This window comes from Otolemur garnettii, unplaced genomic scaffold, assembly GCF_000181295.1.
Source record: "Otolemur garnettii isolate 467f Iridium unplaced genomic scaffold, OtoGar3 scaffold00061, whole genome shotgun sequence".
In the NCBI taxonomy this organism is placed as follows: Eukaryota; Metazoa; Chordata; class Mammalia; order Primates; family Galagidae; genus Otolemur; species Otolemur garnettii.
Window position 1 is genome coordinate 10,281,141 of NW_003852456.1, and position 19,125 is coordinate 10,300,265.

At 40.7% G+C, this 19,125-nt stretch overlaps 1 protein-coding gene and 1 pseudogene across 2 annotated transcripts in view; one reads left to right on the forward strand and one right to left on the reverse strand.

Moving 5' to 3' along the window:
- GALNTL6 (polypeptide N-acetylgalactosaminyltransferase like 6) overlaps positions 1-15,447 on the reverse strand; it is a 641,250-nt gene extending 625,803 nt beyond the window's left edge. The window contains exons 1-2 of the mRNA XM_003792813.1: positions 15,313-15,447; positions 15,167-15,169 (exon numbers count right to left, since the gene is read on the reverse strand). Coding sequence (XP_003792861.1) covers positions 15,167-15,169; positions 15,313-15,447 — 138 coding nt within the window. The remainder of the gene's footprint in view (positions 1-15,166; positions 15,170-15,312) is intronic.
- LOC105887267 lies at positions 1,269-6,935 on the forward strand (annotated as a pseudogene). The gene is made up of 2 exons (XR_001161418.1): positions 1,269-1,402; positions 6,029-6,935. The product of XR_001161418.1 is annotated as a ferritin heavy chain pseudogene (transcript).
- Positions 15,448-19,125: the final 3,678 nt, after the last annotated feature.

Consider the following 19,125-nt stretch of genomic DNA (forward strand, 5'->3'; position numbering starts at 1 on the left):
GTTTTCATATACATTTTGAAATACTTTCATCAAGATGGTTCACATAAATTTCATGTCATTTGCATAGTCATTGTGTCAAAACATTTACATTCTAGTTCTAGAAAAGTTCACTAAAATTTAAATTAACAACCTGTCCTTCAGAATTAGACCAAAAACAATTATGAAAAAAAGCCCTTTAATAGATCTAATTTGTTGAGAGAGAGATAAGATGGCCAACTGAAGCCAGCTTTCAGCAGAGGCTCCCATCCAGAGGGAGAAATAATGGCCAAAAATAACCTAATAAAGCAGAAGATCAGGAGGTCAGCTGAGACAGAGGATTCATAGGTTCGCATCACCCCTGCTGCAATAAGCTGGGACTCCAAGGAAACAAATTTCAGGTACAAAACCCATTCCAAAGATGACGGCAATCCTTCCTCTTCACCTCTAGGGAGAGTGGCTTGAGGCAAGTAGAGAACAGAGGACATTTTGTTTCGACAAAGGGGACGGAAAAACTGAGGGCTGGGATTCCCTCCACAGAGAGATACTGCTACAAGTCCAGGCAGTCTCTTGCCTAGGCCAAAAGTTGATCTAATATTCTCCCTACCTTCCTGAACTCCCAATCCACCTCTCCTGGAAGACTATCCACTGCAAAATCCAGAGTATTTGGCAGATTTTTGCTAGGGCAAGGCATTTCATGAGCTGTGGGACAGTTGTGCTGAAACTATAATTTTTTTTTTTTTTTTTTTTAGAGAGACAGAGTCTTACTTTATCACCCTCGGTAGAGTGCCATAGTGTCACAGCTCACAGCAACCTCCAACTCCTGGGCTTAGGTGATTCTCTTGCCTCAGCCTCCCGAGTAGCTGGTTAAACTATAATTTTAATAGAGGCAGGGAGTCACAAAGGGAGAGAGACTTGCCCCATGTTGGAAAGAGCACAGCTCAGGTGCACACTACCAACCACCATGGGACCATGGCCCACTGGCTCCCTGGCTCGGCAGCCCACAGTGAGTGGCTTAGCTCCCTGCCAGGCTCCTGCAACTGGCAGCCCACAGCCAGCTATTCCCACCTGGCTCCTGTGACCTGCGCAGCCCATGGCAGAGGACTCTGCCAACCAGCTACTGAGACCAGCAACCTGGGGCTGGCGACTGCCCTTGGACTCCACTTGTTCTCCTGAGACCCTGCAGCCATTGGCTGGTGACTCCTGACTGGCTCTTGAGACCCAGGAGGCCCCCCTCAGGATAGCAACCCTGCCCTCTGGCTTCCCACCTGGCTCCTGTGACCCTTGCAGCCATGGCAATGCCCTCCAGCTCCCTGCTGGCTCCTGTGACCTGCACACAGCAGTACCCCAGACTGGCAGTACTACCCTCGACAGTGGCAGCACCACTGCTGACAGTGGCAGCAGCTCCAGAGTTCCTCCCACTGGGGTCAAATTGAGCTGCCAGTGGACCCCTGCTGCCTAGATGCTGAAGACCTTTTGAACTCTCCCACCTGATCAGTGTTTGTGTCAACTGGGACAATTGGTTTGGAACTCTTGACCTGGACCAATCACCTAGGGACTCACCAAGGTTGTACCCTGGTTGTGTTGCTGTGGGAGTGTGGGATTCTCCCCTTCCAGTTGTCGCCTGTTGGTGAAGGGTAGGATGTCTTAGTTGCTTATATATCTCTACAGCTGAGATTTCAGCCCAAAGCCACTGACTCACTAGAACTGGACAGAGATTAGCTGAATACCAGTCAGCGCCATCTAGCCTCACCACACCAAGCAGGTGCCCAGAGTTTCAGGCAATAGTTCTGACTGGGACATTTGTAAAGCTCTTAGGGAAAAGCCACAATCACCAGTCCTAGTACTTTGGTAAAGAGCCAGTTAATTACAACTCCAGGAGCTTTCAATTCAATTTCACCTTGCCAGCTTCTCTAGCTAAATGGTGAAAAATAATCATGGTGTGGAATCAGGGGAGAAACTCTGGCAACATGAATAATCAGAGTAGATTAACTCCCTCAAGGAATGACAAAGGAAACACAACAGAAGATCCCATTCATAAAGAAATGGCTGAGATTTCAGAAATCGAATTCAGAATTTGGATTGCAAATGAGATTAACAGAATGGGGGTAAAGATGAAATTAGAAATTCAAGGAGCAATTCAGAAGTTGTCTCAAGAATTCAAAGATAAAATCACTAAAGATTTTGACACATTGAGGCAAGAACTTGCAGTTCTCAAAGATCTGAGAAATACAGTAGAATCCCTCAGGAATAGAATGGAGCAGTCAGAAGAAAGGATCTCTGACATTGAAGACAAAGCTTTTGAATGCTCCCAAATGCTCAAAGAGTAAGAGAAGTAGACAGCAAAAATGGATCATTCCCTGAGAGAATTGTGAGATGACTCCAAAAGAACAAACATTCGCCTCATAGGAATCCCCGAAGGAGAAGAGGATGGCCCAAAAGGCACAGATATCTACTCTAGGCATCTTCAAACTACGACCCGCAGGCCACATGCGGCCTGCCTAGGACATTTATCCAGCCTGCTGGGTGTTTTTGCTGCCACTGCCTGTCCTGCTTAGCAGCTGACTCATCCCAGGGCCCGCAGTCCTGCCCTCCAATGGTCTGAGGGACAATGAACTGGCCCCCTGTTTAAACAGTTTGAGGACTCCTGCTCTGCTCCAAAAGATAATTGAGGAGAACTTCCCAAGCATGGCAAGAGATACTGAAATTCAGATAGCAGAAAGTTTCAGAAACCCAGCACAACCCAACCCAAATAAAGCATCTTCTAGACACATTGTAATTAACTTCACCAAAGTTAATATGAAAATTAGAGAAAAAATTAAAGAAAATTCTGCAAACAGCGAGACATAAGAAAATCATAACCTACAAAGGGAAAAATATTAGAACGACTGCAGATCCTTCTGCTGAAACTTTTCAAGCCAGAAGAGAATGGTCAAATTGAGCTTCATTTATGACAGAAAAGTTAAATACTTTAATGACATACACATATTGAAGAAATTTGCCATAACCAAATATCCTCAGACCCATCCTCCATAATGACATAATGACCATCACAATGCTTTACCACCAAAGTAAACTCAAGCTGAAATTCTTGACCAAAACCCAATTTCCACAGTGGTGAAAAGTTTCAAAATGTCCACTGGACTTTCAAAAAACTTGACGCCCAAAATACTACCAGGCTTATCAATATTCTCAATGCATGTGAATGGCTTAAACTATCCTCTTAAGAGGCACAGGTTGGCTGACTGGACACAAAAACTCAGGCCAGATATCTGCTGTACACAAGAATCTCATCTTATCTTAAAGGATAAATATAGACTCAGGGTGAAGGGATGGGCATCTATAATCCAGGTAAACAGAAATCAGAAAAAAGCAGGGATGGCAATTTTATTTGCAGATACACTAGGCTTTAAACCAACAAAAGTAAGAAAAGACAAGGATGGTCTCTTCCTATTTCTTAAGGGAAACACTCAACATGATGAGATGTCAATTATTAACATTTATGCGCCCAACCAGAATGCTCCTCAATTTATAAGGAAGACCCTAACAGACATGAGCAATTTAATATCTTTCAGCATCATAATAGTTGGAGATTTTAACACCTCTTTGTCAGTGTTGGATAGATCCTCCAATAAGAAACTAAGCAAAGAAATTTTAGACTTGAACTTCATCATACAATAATTGAATTTAACAGACATCTACAGAACACTTCATCCTATCAAAATTGAATACACATTCTTCTCTCAGCCCATGGACCATCCTCCAAAATTGATCACATCTTAGGTCACAAGTATAACCTCAGCAAATTTAAAAGTATAGAAATTATTCCTTGTATTTTCTTGGATCATCATGCAATAAAAGATGAACTCACCAGTAACAGGTATCTGCATACTCATACAAAGACATGGAAACTAAATAACCTTATGCTGAATGATAACTGGGTCTTAGATGAGATTAAGAAGGAAATTGCCAAATTTTTGGAACAAAAAATAATGGAGACACAAATTATCAGAACCTGTGACATACTGGAAAAGCAGTCCTAAGAGGGAAATTTATAGTGTTGCAAGCCTTCCTCAAAAGAACAGAAAGAGAGGAAGTCAATAACTTAATGGGATATCTTAAGCAACTGGAGAAAGAAGAACATTCCAACCTCAAACCCAGCCAAAGATAAGAAATAACTAAAATTAGAGCAGAATTAAATGAAATCAAAAACAAAAGTATTATTCAGAATATCAATGAATTAAAAAGTTGGTTTTTTGAAAAAATTCAACAAAATTGATAAACCTTTGGCCAACCTAACTAAAAATAGAAAATTAAAGTCCATATTATCATCAATCAGAAATGACATAGACAAAATAACAATGGACATCTCAGAAATTCAAAAAATACTTAATGAAAACTATAAAAAAAACTTTATTCTCAGAAATACAAAAATCTGAAAGAAATTGACCAATACTTGGAAACACACCAACTTCCTAGACTTAATAAGAAAGAATTGGAAATGCTGAACAGACCTATATCAAGTACTGAAATAGAATCAACTATATGAAATCTCCCAAAAAAGAAGAGTCCGGGACCAGATGGCTTCACATCAGAATTCTACTAAACCTTTACAGAGGAACTAGTACCCATATGATTTAACCTTTTCCAAAACATCAAAAAAAGAAGGAATACTTCCCAACACATTCTATGAAGCAAATATCACCGTGCTACCCAAACCAGGAAAAGACCCAACAAGAAAAGAAAACTATAGACCAATATCTTTAATGAACCTAGATGGAAAATTATTCAATAAGATCCTAGCAAACAGAATCCAGCAACATATCAAATGAATTATGTACCATGACCAAGTGAGTTTTATCCCACAATCTCAAGGTTGGTTCACTATACATAAATCTATAAATATAATACAACACATAAATAAACTAAAAAACAAAAACCATATGATTCTCTTAATAGATACAGAAAAAGCTTTTGACAATATCCAGCATCCTTTCATGATCAGAACACTTAAGAAAATAGGTATAGAAGGGACTTTTCTTAAAATGATAGAGGCCATCTACAGCAAACCCACAGCCAATAAATATCATACTGAATGGTGTAAAATTGAAAATATTTCCACTCAGATCAGGAACCAAGCAAGGTTGCCCATTGTCTCCACTGCTTTTTAACATTGTAATAAAAGTCTTAGCCATTGCAATCAGGCAAGAGACAGAGATCAAGAGTATTCACATAGTGTCAGAGGAGATCAAACTTTCACTCTTCACTGATGATATGATTTTATACCTTGAAAACCCCAGGGACTCAACCACAAAATTTTTAGAAGTGATCAGGGAATACAGTAGCATCTCAGGATATAAAATCAACACTCACAAATCAGTAGCTTTTATATATGCCAATAATAGACAAGCCAAAAAAACAGTCAAGGACTCTATTCCCTTTACAGTTGTGCCAAAGATGAAATATTTGGGAATTTACCTAACAAGAGATGTGAAAAATCTCTATAAAGAGAATTATGAAACTCTGAGAAAAGAAATAGCTGAAGATGTTAACAAATGGAAAAACATACCATGCTCATGGCTAGGAAGAACCAACATTGTTAAAATGTCCATATTACCCAAAGCAATTTATAAATTTAATGCAATCCCTATTAAAGCACCACCATTATACTTTAAAGATCTGGAAAAAGTACTTCATTTTATACAGAAACAGAAAAAAATTCCAATAGTCAGGGCATTACTCAGAAATAAAAACAAATCATGAAGAATTATGCTACCAGACTCCACACTATAGTATAAATCTATAGTGATCCAAACAGCATGTTATTGGTAGAAAAATAGAGAGGTAGATGTATTGAAACAGAATTGAGAACCAAGAAATGAACTCAGACACTTACTGTCATTTGATCTTTGATAAGCCTATCAAAAATGTAAATTGGGGGATTCCCTATTTAACAAATGGTGCTGGGAGAATTGGCTGGCAACTTGTAGAAGACTGAAACTGGACCCACCCCTTTCACCATTAACAAAAATAGACTCTCACTGGATAAAAGATTTAAACTTAAGACACTACGAGAAGTTCTTCACCGAGTTGCCACAGTTTCCTGCTTCAACAGTGCTTGGACGGAAACGGCGCTCATCCCCCATCCCAGCTGGCTGCTCACAGCCAGCCTTCTGACACCTCCTCACCACACCCTCAGACAGTCCCAAGGCCCCCGGTGCCACTCCAGCACCGCACAGCTACCACCTCTCCTCAGCCACTGCCATGACTACCACATCCCCCTTGCAGGTGCGCCAGAACTACCACCAGGACTGGGAGGCCGCCATCAACTGCCAGATCAACCTGGAGCTCTACACCTCCTGCGTCTACCTGTCCATGTCTTACTACTTTGACTGCGATGATGTGGCTTTGAAGAATTTTGCCAAATACTTTCTTCACCAATCTCATGAGAAACTGATGAAGCTGCAGAATTAACAAGGTGGCCGAATCTTCCTTCAGGATATCAAAAAAACAGACTGTGATGACTGGGTGAGTGGGCTGAATGCAATGGAGTGTGTGTTACACTTGGAAAAAAGTGTGAATCAGTCACTACTGGAACTGTACAAACTGGCCACTGACAAAAATGATCCCCACTTGTGTCACTTCATTGAGAAACATTACCTGAATGAGCAGGTGAAATCCATCAAAGAACTGGGTGACCACGTAACCTACCTGTGCAAGATAGGAGTCCCTGAATCTGGCATCGCAGAGTATCTCTTTGACAAGCACACCCTGGGAAACAGTGATAATGAGAGCTAAGCCTTAGGCTAACTTCCCCATAGTCACGGGGTGACTTCCATGATCACCAAGGCAGTGCATGCATGTTGGGGTTTCCTTTACCTTTTCTATAAGTTGTACCAGAACATCCACTTAAATTCTTTCATTTGTACCATTCCTTCAAATAAAGAAATTTGGTACCCCCCACCAAAAAAAAAAAAAAACTTAAGACATGAAACTATAAAGATTCTTGGGTAGAGTGTAGGAGAAACACATGAAGAAATTGGCCTGGGAGAATACTTTAGAGGAGGACCCCCAACGCAATTGAAACAGGATCTAATTAAACTGAAAGTCTTCTGCACAGCCAAGAATACAGTAAGTAAAGCAAGCAGACAGCCCTCAGAATGGGAGAGGATATTTGCAGGTTATGCCTCTGACAAAGGTTTGATAACCAGAATCCAAAGAAAACTCAAACTTATTAATAAGAAAAGAACAAGTAATCCCATTTCATTGTGGGCAAGAGACTTGAACAGAAGCTTCTCTGAAGATGATAGGAGCATGGCCTACAGACACATGAAAAAAATGCTCATCACTTTTAATCATCAGAGAAATGCAAATCAAAACCACTTTGAGATATCATCTAACTCCAGTAAGAATGGCCCACCTAACAACATCCAAAAACTATAGATTTTGGCATGCATGTGGAGAAAAGGGAACACTTCTACACTGCTGGTGGGAGTGCAAGCTAATATGTCCCTTTCCCTGGTATGGGGAATACTAGGGATCTAAAAATAGGCCTGCTATTTGATCCTACAATTCCTCTACTAAGTGTATATCCAAAAGATGAAAAATCACTTTATAACAAAGATATTTGCACCAGATTGTTCAGTGCAGCTCAATTTATAATATCCAAGTCATAGAAGAAGCCCAAATGCCCAATGACCCATCAATGGATTAATAAATTGTGGTATATGTATACCATGGAATATTATGCAGTCTTAAAAAGGATGAAGACTTTACCTCTTTTATGTTTACATGTACGGAGGTGGAACATATCCAATTTAGTAAAGGATCTCAGGAATGGAAGAAAAAAATATCCAAGGTACTCAGGTCTATTATGAAACCAATTTACAATCACTCACGCTTTCATATGAAGAATAAGATCACAAGTATGGCCCAAGATGAAGGAGAGAGGAGAGGGGATGGGGGGAAAGTTAGATCAAGGGAGGGTGAATGGTGGGATCACACCTATGGTGCATAATGCAAGGGTACGTGTCAGATCTATTAAGTATAGAGTATAAATGTCTTAACATAATAATTAAGTAAATGAGTAAATGAGATATATATTAACCAGTATGATATAAGCATTCCTAATTCTATATGAAATCAGCACATTGTACCCCATAAATGGATTAAGGTATACATGATCTGTATGTTTATGATTTAATAAAAAATAAACTTTAATAAGTAAAAACAAAAATCTAATTTGTTCATGTTATTGTCCTCTCTCCTAGATGCAAGGTATCAATGGCACCATTCTGCTGTACTGTCTCGACAATGCCTCTAAAAGACAGACCATCTGTAAATATTTACTAAACAAACACCAATTACCTTGTTGAAAGCAAAGATCACTTGTAAGTCTTTAGGTATAACAATAATTTATACCTACTAGGTCTAGTTATATGCTGTTCAAGACACTAATCCTCACTTCAACACCAGGAGAGAGGTACTTTTACCCCTATTTTATGTATAAGAGTCCTGATCTGGAGAAGATCCATCAGCCATTCAATGTCACAAAGTCACAAGCCAGAATTTGAACACAGATAATCTAATATCAAAGCCTACACTCACTGACCTACTGAAAGAGAACCCCATACAGTACTAAGGAAATTCTGATATTTCTCTTTAAAGTAAGTTAAGTTGGATTTCTTATGCTTGAGACAGAAGTCAAAAATAAAGACAAAGGGGGCCAGGTATAGTGGTAGCTCATGCCTATAAACCCAGAACTCTGAGTGGCCGAGGAGGGTGGATCTTTTGAGTTCAGGAGTTCAAGACCAGCCTGAGCAAGAGTGATACCCTGTCTCTACTAAAAATAGAAAAACTAGCTAGGTGTGGTGGCAGGAATATGTACTCCCAGCTACTTGGGAGGCTGAGGGAGGGAGTTGCTTGAGCCCAAGAGTTCAAGGTTGCTGTGCGCTATGAAGCCACCGCACTCTACCCAGGGCAACAGAGTGAGACTATCTCAAAAAAAAAAAAAAAAAAAAGTAAAAAGAAAAAAGAAAAAGGAAGAAAGAAAAGATAAGATAAAGGAAAAGGGGAAATCATATCATTCAAATTTAGGTGGCAACCCTGACAAATTGGTCTTTTTTACATGATAAAACCATTCAAAATTAGTATAATTGTCTTTGGCTTTTTGGATTTCAAGTACTGAGATAATAGCCCATGAGTATTTGAGTACTTAAAATAATTTGAAATAGTCTTCGCAGTCCTCATTGAGAAGAGCATCACTGCTCCTTATGACAGATGGTTGGCAGCCACCACCATACCCTATGGCAACCATGATAGTGTTAATCATATTGCACTATAGCAAGGAGTCCTGCAACTCTAACACGATAAATTTTTATTGTGATTCTCCAGCGTAACTAAGTAGATGTAATCACTCACATCAAAAACATTTTCTTTATCTCTTTCCATACTTTCCTAGCATTAAGTTAATAATTTAAATGGTGCTTCAAAACTTTGACCAACTGCCTACTACAGATTTGAAGCAATGGAAAAGGCCAAGAAATTCCAGAAAGCAAAAATACCATGGAAAATTAAATAGGTGAATAGATCTAATGTTACCTCATAAGTGAGACCTCATAGGTAGGTGCACATACATGATACTCAAGTGTGATGCTAAATGAACTTGTGAAAAAACACATATGATTTGAGAGCACTGCTCATGCAGCTCACTTTCTTTTTGTCTCTACCACACTAGAAGTAGAAAAGTTGGAGAAAACATGAATGTGTTTTACATTTTAATCATCATGAACCCTAAAATACCTTTATTTTGTCACCCACTTTCCAGCAGTTTATTGATTCAGGAGAAACAGAAATTAGCATACTAGCAAAGAAAACTAGCAGTCATGGCATGTTGGACTTTGGGAATGCCTTGTCTTTCTTTCTAACCAATATTTATATTTCAAAATATATGTATATATATTTAAATATGGCTATCTAAATACATATTCTCATGGACACATGGTTCCCACAGCGTTGTTTTGTTGTTGTCCACTCATCTGTGCAATAATTGAGATCATTTAGGAGTCTTTGGCTGTGTGGGTTAGGAGGACAATATCTATTTTAAGATGGTTTGTTTTACCTTTACTGTCATCCTCACAGCCTCTGTTTTGGTTTGTTTGTTTGTTTATTTTTGCATATTTGTCCCTTTGGTTCCATAGCAATAACATTATAAATACGTACACAAATGTGAAGGAAAGGGGAAGAGATCTCCGTGAGCAAGCCAGGTAAGGAGCAAACAGGATGCACCTTGCACAAAATGTATCCAAAGCTGACTCGATGTCACTCAAACCACACAGTATCTTTTCTGAATTTGTTTTCATTCCCTGCAGAGAGGTTATTCTTGATGTCCCTTAGCTGCCTTTCATATGTGTGAAAATTCTACAAAGAGAGATGTGGTTGCAAACCTCCTAAAAGTTGTTTCCTTTAGGAAGACATCCTGACAAACTTAAAAAACAAAACAAAACAAAACAAACAAACATAAAAAAACCAACAATCATTCAATCCTCTCCTCTACCCTAGAAAACTCAATCTTTCACCCTTTCCAACTTGATTTGGTTTCTTTTATAGGAGGTTAATTGATGCTGCACAGCTTGTCCAGCTCAGATATGAACCTAGAGAAAGGGGGAAAAAAAAAACAGATTGTGAACAGAACACTGTGTTTCACACTCCGTCTCCCGTGGGGTGATGTGATGAACTCATCATGTAGCAATCTACTAGGTCACAGTGAATAATTAAGACACTCGTTACAGTGGTATGTGTGGTGCTATCCTGTAGTGATTCTGAAGGGATTTCCATAAATTCAAGAAAAGGTCCTTAAAAAAAAACCCCTAATTTAAAATCCACATTGTGGCTAATTAAGATCACAGTGGCTCAAAGTAATGCACGATTTCACATCCAGTGTGTTGATAATGTCCCATTTTGAGTGCAGGATGAGAAAAATCTTATCTTTTTTTCCTCCTATCCTCTTTCAATATCTGGAAAAACAACACAGACATACCTCACAGCTTTAGTGATCAGCAGGACCAAAACAGAAAAAAAAAAAGCATACGACATTTTGCACATACTGGGTACCAATGATGTGATCATGTCATAAAAGAAGTTTAAAATACCACGGCGGGTAGGGGGAATTATGGTTGGCCAAAAACAAGACTCCCCTGACCGAAGTGTGGGGCTGATTAATATTAGAAAACTTAGAGAGGGATGGTGAGGAATTTCTTTCAGGAGAGAGGGGGATTTTTTGTTTTGTTTTGTTTTTCTTAATAGAAGTGAAGACTCACATCTGTCAGGCACAGTTTATGTGCTCACCTGATGAAAACAAAGCATCACCTTGCAATATTTCCCATCTCTAAGGTGTGATCTCTCAGGAGTTTGTGTGTCTCATCCTGTGACAAGCACAGACAGCCCTATTTTATAAATAGAAATCCCAAAATTCAAAGAAATAAGAATGTCCCACAGTTCAAAGTGACATAGGAGGCCTAATTTTTTATGTGGTAGAAAAACCAGGCCAAATATAAGCTTCTAAAATCATTCTGAACCAGTCTGGTTCTCTGGCTTAAAATTCTAGAATTTTGATCCTCGTTTTTATTTTGAAAATTTTAGGTCCTCTTAACATTGTGAATATTCTTGAATTATTTCTGTAACTTATATTATTTCCAAGTTAGTGAAATAAAGTATGATTGCAGTTGCTTTATAAAAATATTTTGGTTAAAAAATATATATATATAGGTTAACCTCTTTATTTTAAAAAAGAAAGTATTTTGAAAAACTATTTTTATGTACACTCAAATCATTAAGAAAAGAGATATACCACATACAGTAGTTGTGTTCTAAAATATTGCCTTGTTCTCTATGTTGACCTAATGCGCAGCTTAATTAAGATCTAATTTTAAAACTAGGTTTTAACACAAATACAACTGAGAATAATAATTTGAAACCAGAGAATAGTAGTATCTCAATGCTTAAAAAGAAAAATAAAATTAAGGATTATCTAACCATAATCATGCAGAGATCATTCTCAGCTAAATACCATATTCACTGTCCTTTTAATATATGCATATATTTTAATACCATAAGGGAGATGCTGGTATCATACCAGCAACAACAAAAAAGGGACAAAATTAAGGCAATTGAAAACAACACATCACAGTTATGACAATTTAATAACATTTAAGTATAAAATATTTTTAAGATTTTTATAAAACCTCAAAAAAACTCAAAAGTTAATATGTATTGTAGTAACTTCTTAACATTTTTCAGAGCCCAAACAATTAAAAAAAAAAACTTTTCTAATAGTATCATGTTACTGAAACTATTTTATCATTCTTCTTTGGTTTTATAAGGGAAACAGGAAAAAGAAAAACTTTTAGATGAGTAATTTGGGAAATTTTACTTCATTTATTTCATTTTCTGCATCAGAGATGGGGAAAACATTAAATATTTAAAATATTATGCAGAATTATCATAAATATTACTTTTACATTCAAACAATAAAAAAGCAAATAATTTGAAATAGTATACATTTGAAAAAATACTAAACTGTAAAAATCTTTCCACACAGTTTTTAATCTGCGTTTTCAATATTTTTCTATATTACATCCCTTTATCTCAGATTGCATAATAAATACAATTTCTAAGGAAAACTATTAGTCATGTGATCTGGTAAAATACAAATTAAGAGTATTTCTTAGCCATTCCATATTTTGAACTTCCATATAGTGAACTATTTCCCTGTAACCTGCTTTATTCTGAAGTTATTTAAAGGCCTTCTAACTTCTGCAGCCACTTCCACACCACACTGAGAACTAGAACTGCTGGTTGACATAACCGCTATAAAAACAGCTCGTTCATTTGGGCACGTGACTTGTAAACTTCAGTACTTAGTGCTGTCAATGCCTCAATCCACACATTGTGCTCACCCTCAGCATTTTACAACTTAAAGAGAAATATAGCAGTAAGTGGTTTCTGGAGAACATTTAGCAATTGACCATGAAAATGTCTTTTTCCACTAAATTGCTAAGTTTAAATAACATAATACCCAATTGTCAAAAATTATATGTTTCAATTGAAAACCTATATAGTTAGCCAACTACCTAACATCGAAATATAGATATATCACAATATTTCATCACAGTATTAACCAGATTTAACTCAAGCACATTTTAGTTTGGTCAAATATCAGTACTAACAATGTAATTCTTACTTATCCGAAACTTATATAATGATGACAACATATCTCAGTTTTCATTCCAGCGATAAGTCATAATAACATAAAGCCAACAAAAATGTAACTTTTCCTATTTTTCAATGGATTCTATCTTTAAGTAAGTGGTCACTTAATTTCTACCTTTTTAACTTTATTTTTATCTGAAAAAAATATGAGTCCTAAAAATCACTATTTAAGTGAAAGATACTAAAGTAGAAGATTGAAACTCATTCTTGGGCTTATTACAACCTTTTCTTAGCCTCTTGGTTTCAAAATTTTTTCATGGGATTGTTAAACTGGAATTTCACAGTATATAGCCATCAATTTGAGTTATTTAATCTGCAGCATCTTAAACTTTAAAAAACAGCTGCTTCTTCTGCTATGCCATGCTCTTCATATGCATTATTTATTACTCAAAATTACATATCATGTGCACTACGGAGAAACCAGAAACAAGGAAACAGTTTTGTAGCTCACAACAAGTCAAAGAGTTGAATCACCACACTTTATTTTTTTATGCCATTGGACAAACAATTTTCTCACTAATGGTCAAAATCAAAAGAGCCATTGTGGAAGTTGTAAAGATCTCATTAATAATATAAGTTAGTGTTTCATCTATCAGCAGATCATACTACAGTTGGTTACTGCTTACAGAATTAGCAGGTTTCAAGGAAAACTTTTCTCTTTCTTATTTTATGTGAAAATGCATTGACTATTAATGTTAATAAAACCCTGTTTTATATCAAGGTTGAAGAAATAAGTGAGTCAAATGGTGCGGAAAAAGTTTGACATCCAAAATATTTTTCTATATTACCTCCCTTCTTTTACCCACTAAAATGGCTAAACAGAATATACTTATAACCAAAGTAAATTTCTATGGGAAAGAACTATAGGGATCAACACCAAAATGAACGTATGTCAATATTTTTCCTCAAAATTTCAATCTACTAAAAATTGTAGACAGCTAGCTATCTTTAAAGTTCAGAGACCGATAATGACTTCTAGAATCAGCAAAAAAAGCAGATTACCATCTTATATTTCACAAATAACCCCTCACTGTAAAAAAAATTAAACTTTGTGAAATATAAGAACAAATATTTGAATGTCACTTTAAATGCTGCTGCTGCCTAGAAATGAACCACTTAAATATTTTCTCTGTGTGGAAGGAAGGCAGTGCATGTGGGCTATGACCCTTGAAATTAAGAATATTAATATCCCAAGGCGATGCACAGCACAAAGTGAAGACGTGCTGTGTCTTAAAGAAGGCTGCATACTATTGGTAAAAGTTAAGTTGCAGAAGTGGTTTGATTTATTAACAAACGAGGAATGCAACAAACTTGGCTTTCATCCACATTTTGTGAAGACTATTTTGCCTTAGTGTACGCTAAGCAAGGCAGATATCTTGATGCATTTTAAGCCACAGGCCACCTATATGCCAATGGATTACATAGTAAGTAGAAAGAAAACATCTCATACTACATGATGTTTGCCACATTGAGGACAGCTGTCAGCAACACACTCTTATTCCCAGACCATTCTTAACCACTCCACCTGCCTACCCCACCAGGACAACTGCGACACCTGGGTTAACAGCAGGAGAAATGAGAGACTTCAACTTTCCAGGGGATAAATAAAAAGCTGTTGCCAAGCAAAAATGTACTACAGAAAAAACTATAGCGTGGTTTTTAAGAACAGACTTCACAGTTGCAATGATTTACTAGACCCAAATTGGTACAGGAAATCAGGGGGAAGGCAAAAGCTGATCCTTGTAAGTGAACTTGAGCCAAACCCAGACCCACCTGCACAGATAAGCATAGGTTGCCTTTCACCCACTTTAGTCAAAATCAACCAAAGACCCGCAGAGAGAGCTCACCTCCTCTCTCCACCTCCTTTCCTAGCTCATTTTGCATTTCACCATATTGTTGAGTGCTGTCTCAAAAGAACAACTTGCTTATACCTCAAAGTCTCTAGGGTCCTATTACCTCAGCTCCGCAAAAACTTAGCAGAAAGCCCGAGGTGACCCTACCTCCTCCTGTGTGTCGGGTCGCTACCAAATCCTCTTGGCATCTTTATTCTGGGTGAGACTGACTTACCTGCTCCCCGGGCTCTGAAGATTTCAGCAGGTGATTATCCTTGTACAGACACCAAAGACCGATATTAGGCAAGAAAATTAAAGCCATCATGAACAACACAGTCATCTGTAGAAACCTCTTCTGTTTTCTCTTCATGGCAAATGGTAACAGAGGAGGAAAAAAAGTTAAAGGAGACAGTTCCCTGACTGCTTCTTCCGTGGAGTGCCAAAGTCTTTTCCTGTCCCCTGCGAAGCACCAGAAACCCAGAAGCTACAAACTTTGGTGGTGTCCCGGCGCCACCGATCTGCACGGCTCACGAGGAGTTGGCCATCTACAGAGCAAACGCACAGTCACTTTCGCCCCAGAACACCATGACGAAGGCACTACCTATTGGTTTAGACATAGGGGACTCGACTGAGGAATCGTTAAGCCTTCAGATCTCCCCTCATGTAAAGCAATGGGGTAAATAACGCTTGCCTTCCAAACCAACGCTTGTGATGAAGACGTCAAGAACGTGCTGGGGACTTAAGCAAAAAGCGAGGTCTTCCTATTTTTCATTATTTGTGCCCCCCCCCATTAGTGTGGGAGGGCTGGGTTGGGGAGGAGCGGGTTAAGAGGGAAAACTGAGCAGAGTCTGTGGCCCAGTCCCCTGAAGTGTCGGGAGGGAAGGTGTCCACTTATGACATTGGGACATCCATCACCTCCTCTTCTTCTCTGGACGTGTCTTGCTGCCCTGCCCTGGGGCTAACCCACCTGAGCTCAAGTTCGACTCCTCCCCGGGGGGGCAGTGTGCCCGGGGGCTTCCGCTGGGATGCGAGGACGGACGCCGGGTTCGGGGTAGAAGCCTTTTCTGGACGGAGGTACAGGGACTCCGGGATCTGCCCCCTGCGCGGTCTGGACGCGCCTCTGCGCCCTGGGAAGGCGATGGAGACCAGGCTACAATGTTGGCGGGGTCCAGCCCGGGGCGGAGGCGCCGTCCCCTTCCAGCCACTATCAGAATGTGACCCTCCTCCGCGAAGCTAGCGCTCTGCTCAGTGGGTGTCTCCACTTCCTCCGGGGACGCTCTCGCGCGCCGTTCTTCATGTCACCATACTCTCCCGGCAACTGGACGAACCCACGGGAGCATCACAAGCACCTAAAGGGCAATTTTTTAAAAATCTCCTCTTCGCGCCTTGCAAAGGATGGCGGGGTGGCGAGAACCGGAGCCTAGGCTGGACGCCGACTCGGGCGAGGGCGCCCGGGAAGGGGGGGGGCGGGGGGGCAGCCGAGGCAGAGACGCGCCGCAGCTGCGCCCGCACCCGGCGCCGGCTCCGCGCCCCCAGTCGCCTGCCTTCCGTGGAGACGCGGCCGGTGCCCACCACGTGCGGGAGCCAGAGCCTGGGAGGGGCGGGAGGGCCGACAGGGCCCGGGGGCGGGGAGGCGGGCGAGTCCTCACAGCTTCCAGACCGTGAAGGTACAGAGCCAGCGGCGAGGGTGACGGAGAGGAGGGCGAAGGCGCCGCGCGAGGTGGAGGAGGGCTTGGAGCTCCCAGTCCGCGCGGGTCCTCTTTTTCCCAGCCAGGGCTTTTCTGGACCACCTGGGACCAGCAGGGATGCCAGCCCCCGCCCGAGCCATCTCAGCCGAAGGACACCAGGCCAGAGAGCCCCAGAGAAAAGCCGGCGGCCCCACGCTGGTGTGGCGTGGATCTGTCCATGGTTCTGGCGGGAGCGCAGGGAGTGCGGCGCGGCGGCGGCAGCCGGAGACCCCGAGCTGGGTCGGGCAGCAGAGATGGTCCCCTCCACCCTGGGCCACGTTCCGGCTGTTCTGGCCAGGTATGTGGTGGGAGGAGGAAGAGGGGAGGGAAAAAGAGGAGGAGGATTCCGAAGCGAGGCAGGGCTGAGGCTCCGGGTAATCGGGAAGCAGCTTCTCCAGGCGGCTCCGTTTGAGCCTGCAAACACCCAGGCCTGGGGTGAGACGCGGCCGCGGCCCCCGCTCCTGTGCCCTGTGCACCCGCGCTCCGCGCTTCTTCCCGCTGCGAGGGCTACCTGTCCTCACACTGTCCTCCGTGATGGCCGGGAAGGGAGGGAGGGCAGAAGATCCAGATAACTCTCAGGCAGATGGCACCCCTCTCTCTCCCTTTAACGCATCCGTGCACCCGCGCCCCGGACCGCACGAGCACAAGGCTGGGGCTGCCGCCTCCTCGCCAAGGGACCGGCGTGCCTGGCACCGGGCACTGGGGCACTCTGGGGATCCACGGCTGGTAACTCCCGAAGGATTGGGGGCTTAGAGGAGGCGGCAGACACGCCTGCAGCTCAGTCTGTATCCGCCTGTCTGGAGCCAGAAAGCAACACCCCTCAGTCGCCTCTTTGTTGCGACCTGGGTATGACAGGATGTCCACGCGCTTGAAATAGACATGCTTGGGGAAGGTGGGACCGCGCTCGGGCTGCGACTCCTTCTCCTACGTCTCCCTTCTTTTCCCGTCTCTGTCCCTCCCGCCTCTTCTCCCCTTACCTCCTCCTCCCCTTCTCTCTTTCTGTCTCTCTTTCTCTCTCTCTCTCTTCCTCTCCTCTCACTTGAGAAAGACTTCAGTGTGAAGAATTATGCCTTAAACTCTTCGTATTGTACATTTAAAAATGTATTTAAATAGCATGGATCACCTGTATGACAGGAGGAATAAAGCTTTGTGCTGTAGTGTTTGTTTCTGTGAATCTCTTGCATTTCAAAACCGAGTATAAAAATACATTTTTAAATGGTTTTGAATGTGTCCTTGATATAAAGACTAATTACCTTTGAATTTCCCAAGAGCAGGACCTGGAGAAGGGGCTTGATGCCCAGCGGCCTCCCCCACACACGCAGTTCCTTTTGTTGTACTCTGTGTTATTTTCTAACCCGTTTCTCTCCAAGCAAATGCAGTTTCAAAAATAAAAATATAGACTCTGGAGAGCCATACAGAAAGGAAAAGTTTTCCAGGAATGTTGTTCAATTTTCAAGAAAAGGAACTGAAGAACTATTTTAAAGTACTGGTTCTTTGGGAGTTTATCAGTACAGCTATTAATTTAAAAAGTGAAGAACTCTAAGGTGCACTTGGATTTTAAAAATTAAAACACTTCCCATTTAAAATACCAGTTTCTTCATGCTTTGAGAACAAAAGTCCTGAATGAAAAATAGACATTTCATGTCCTAATCCAAGGTGCTGAGTTGAATTGTGCTTCCTTTTGACCACACTAGTAAATGCCCTTGCAAACAGCTCCCGTCCACAGGATGCTATTAATTACAGTGAATGGACATCATAACTATCACTTTCCTAATTAAGTGCATGCCAGATACATGGTACAGACAGATAAGAGAAAATTATTATGCTCACCTCTGCTGTTACAGCCTAGCTCCAGCTTAGCTTTTTTTTTTCCTGTTGAATTTATTTACTTATTTCCCTTTTCACTTCAATCTGATCTTCTTTTACAACTCCACAGGTAAATTACCAAGATGTGAGAATGCCTATAACTAAAATTTATATTTGAGGTTGAGTTTACAAATAAACAAACACTCCAGATGACCATTAATTCCTTTGCTCAGATAATCCAGATGAAATACCACCAATATAAATGTGTGTGTGTGTGTGTGTGTGTGTGTAAGCATAGATGCATAGACATAATCTTTTAAAATTTTGACTTCTGCCCACTCTGAGATGGGATCACTCATTTTCTTCTTGCTAATACATTTAAGTTCTCTATGGATTCTGGTTATTAAACCTTTGTCGGAGATATAACCTGCAAAAATCTTCTCCCATTCTGAGGGCTGTCTGCTTGCCTTACTTACTGTGTCCTTGGCTGTACAGAAGCTCTTTAGTTTGATCAG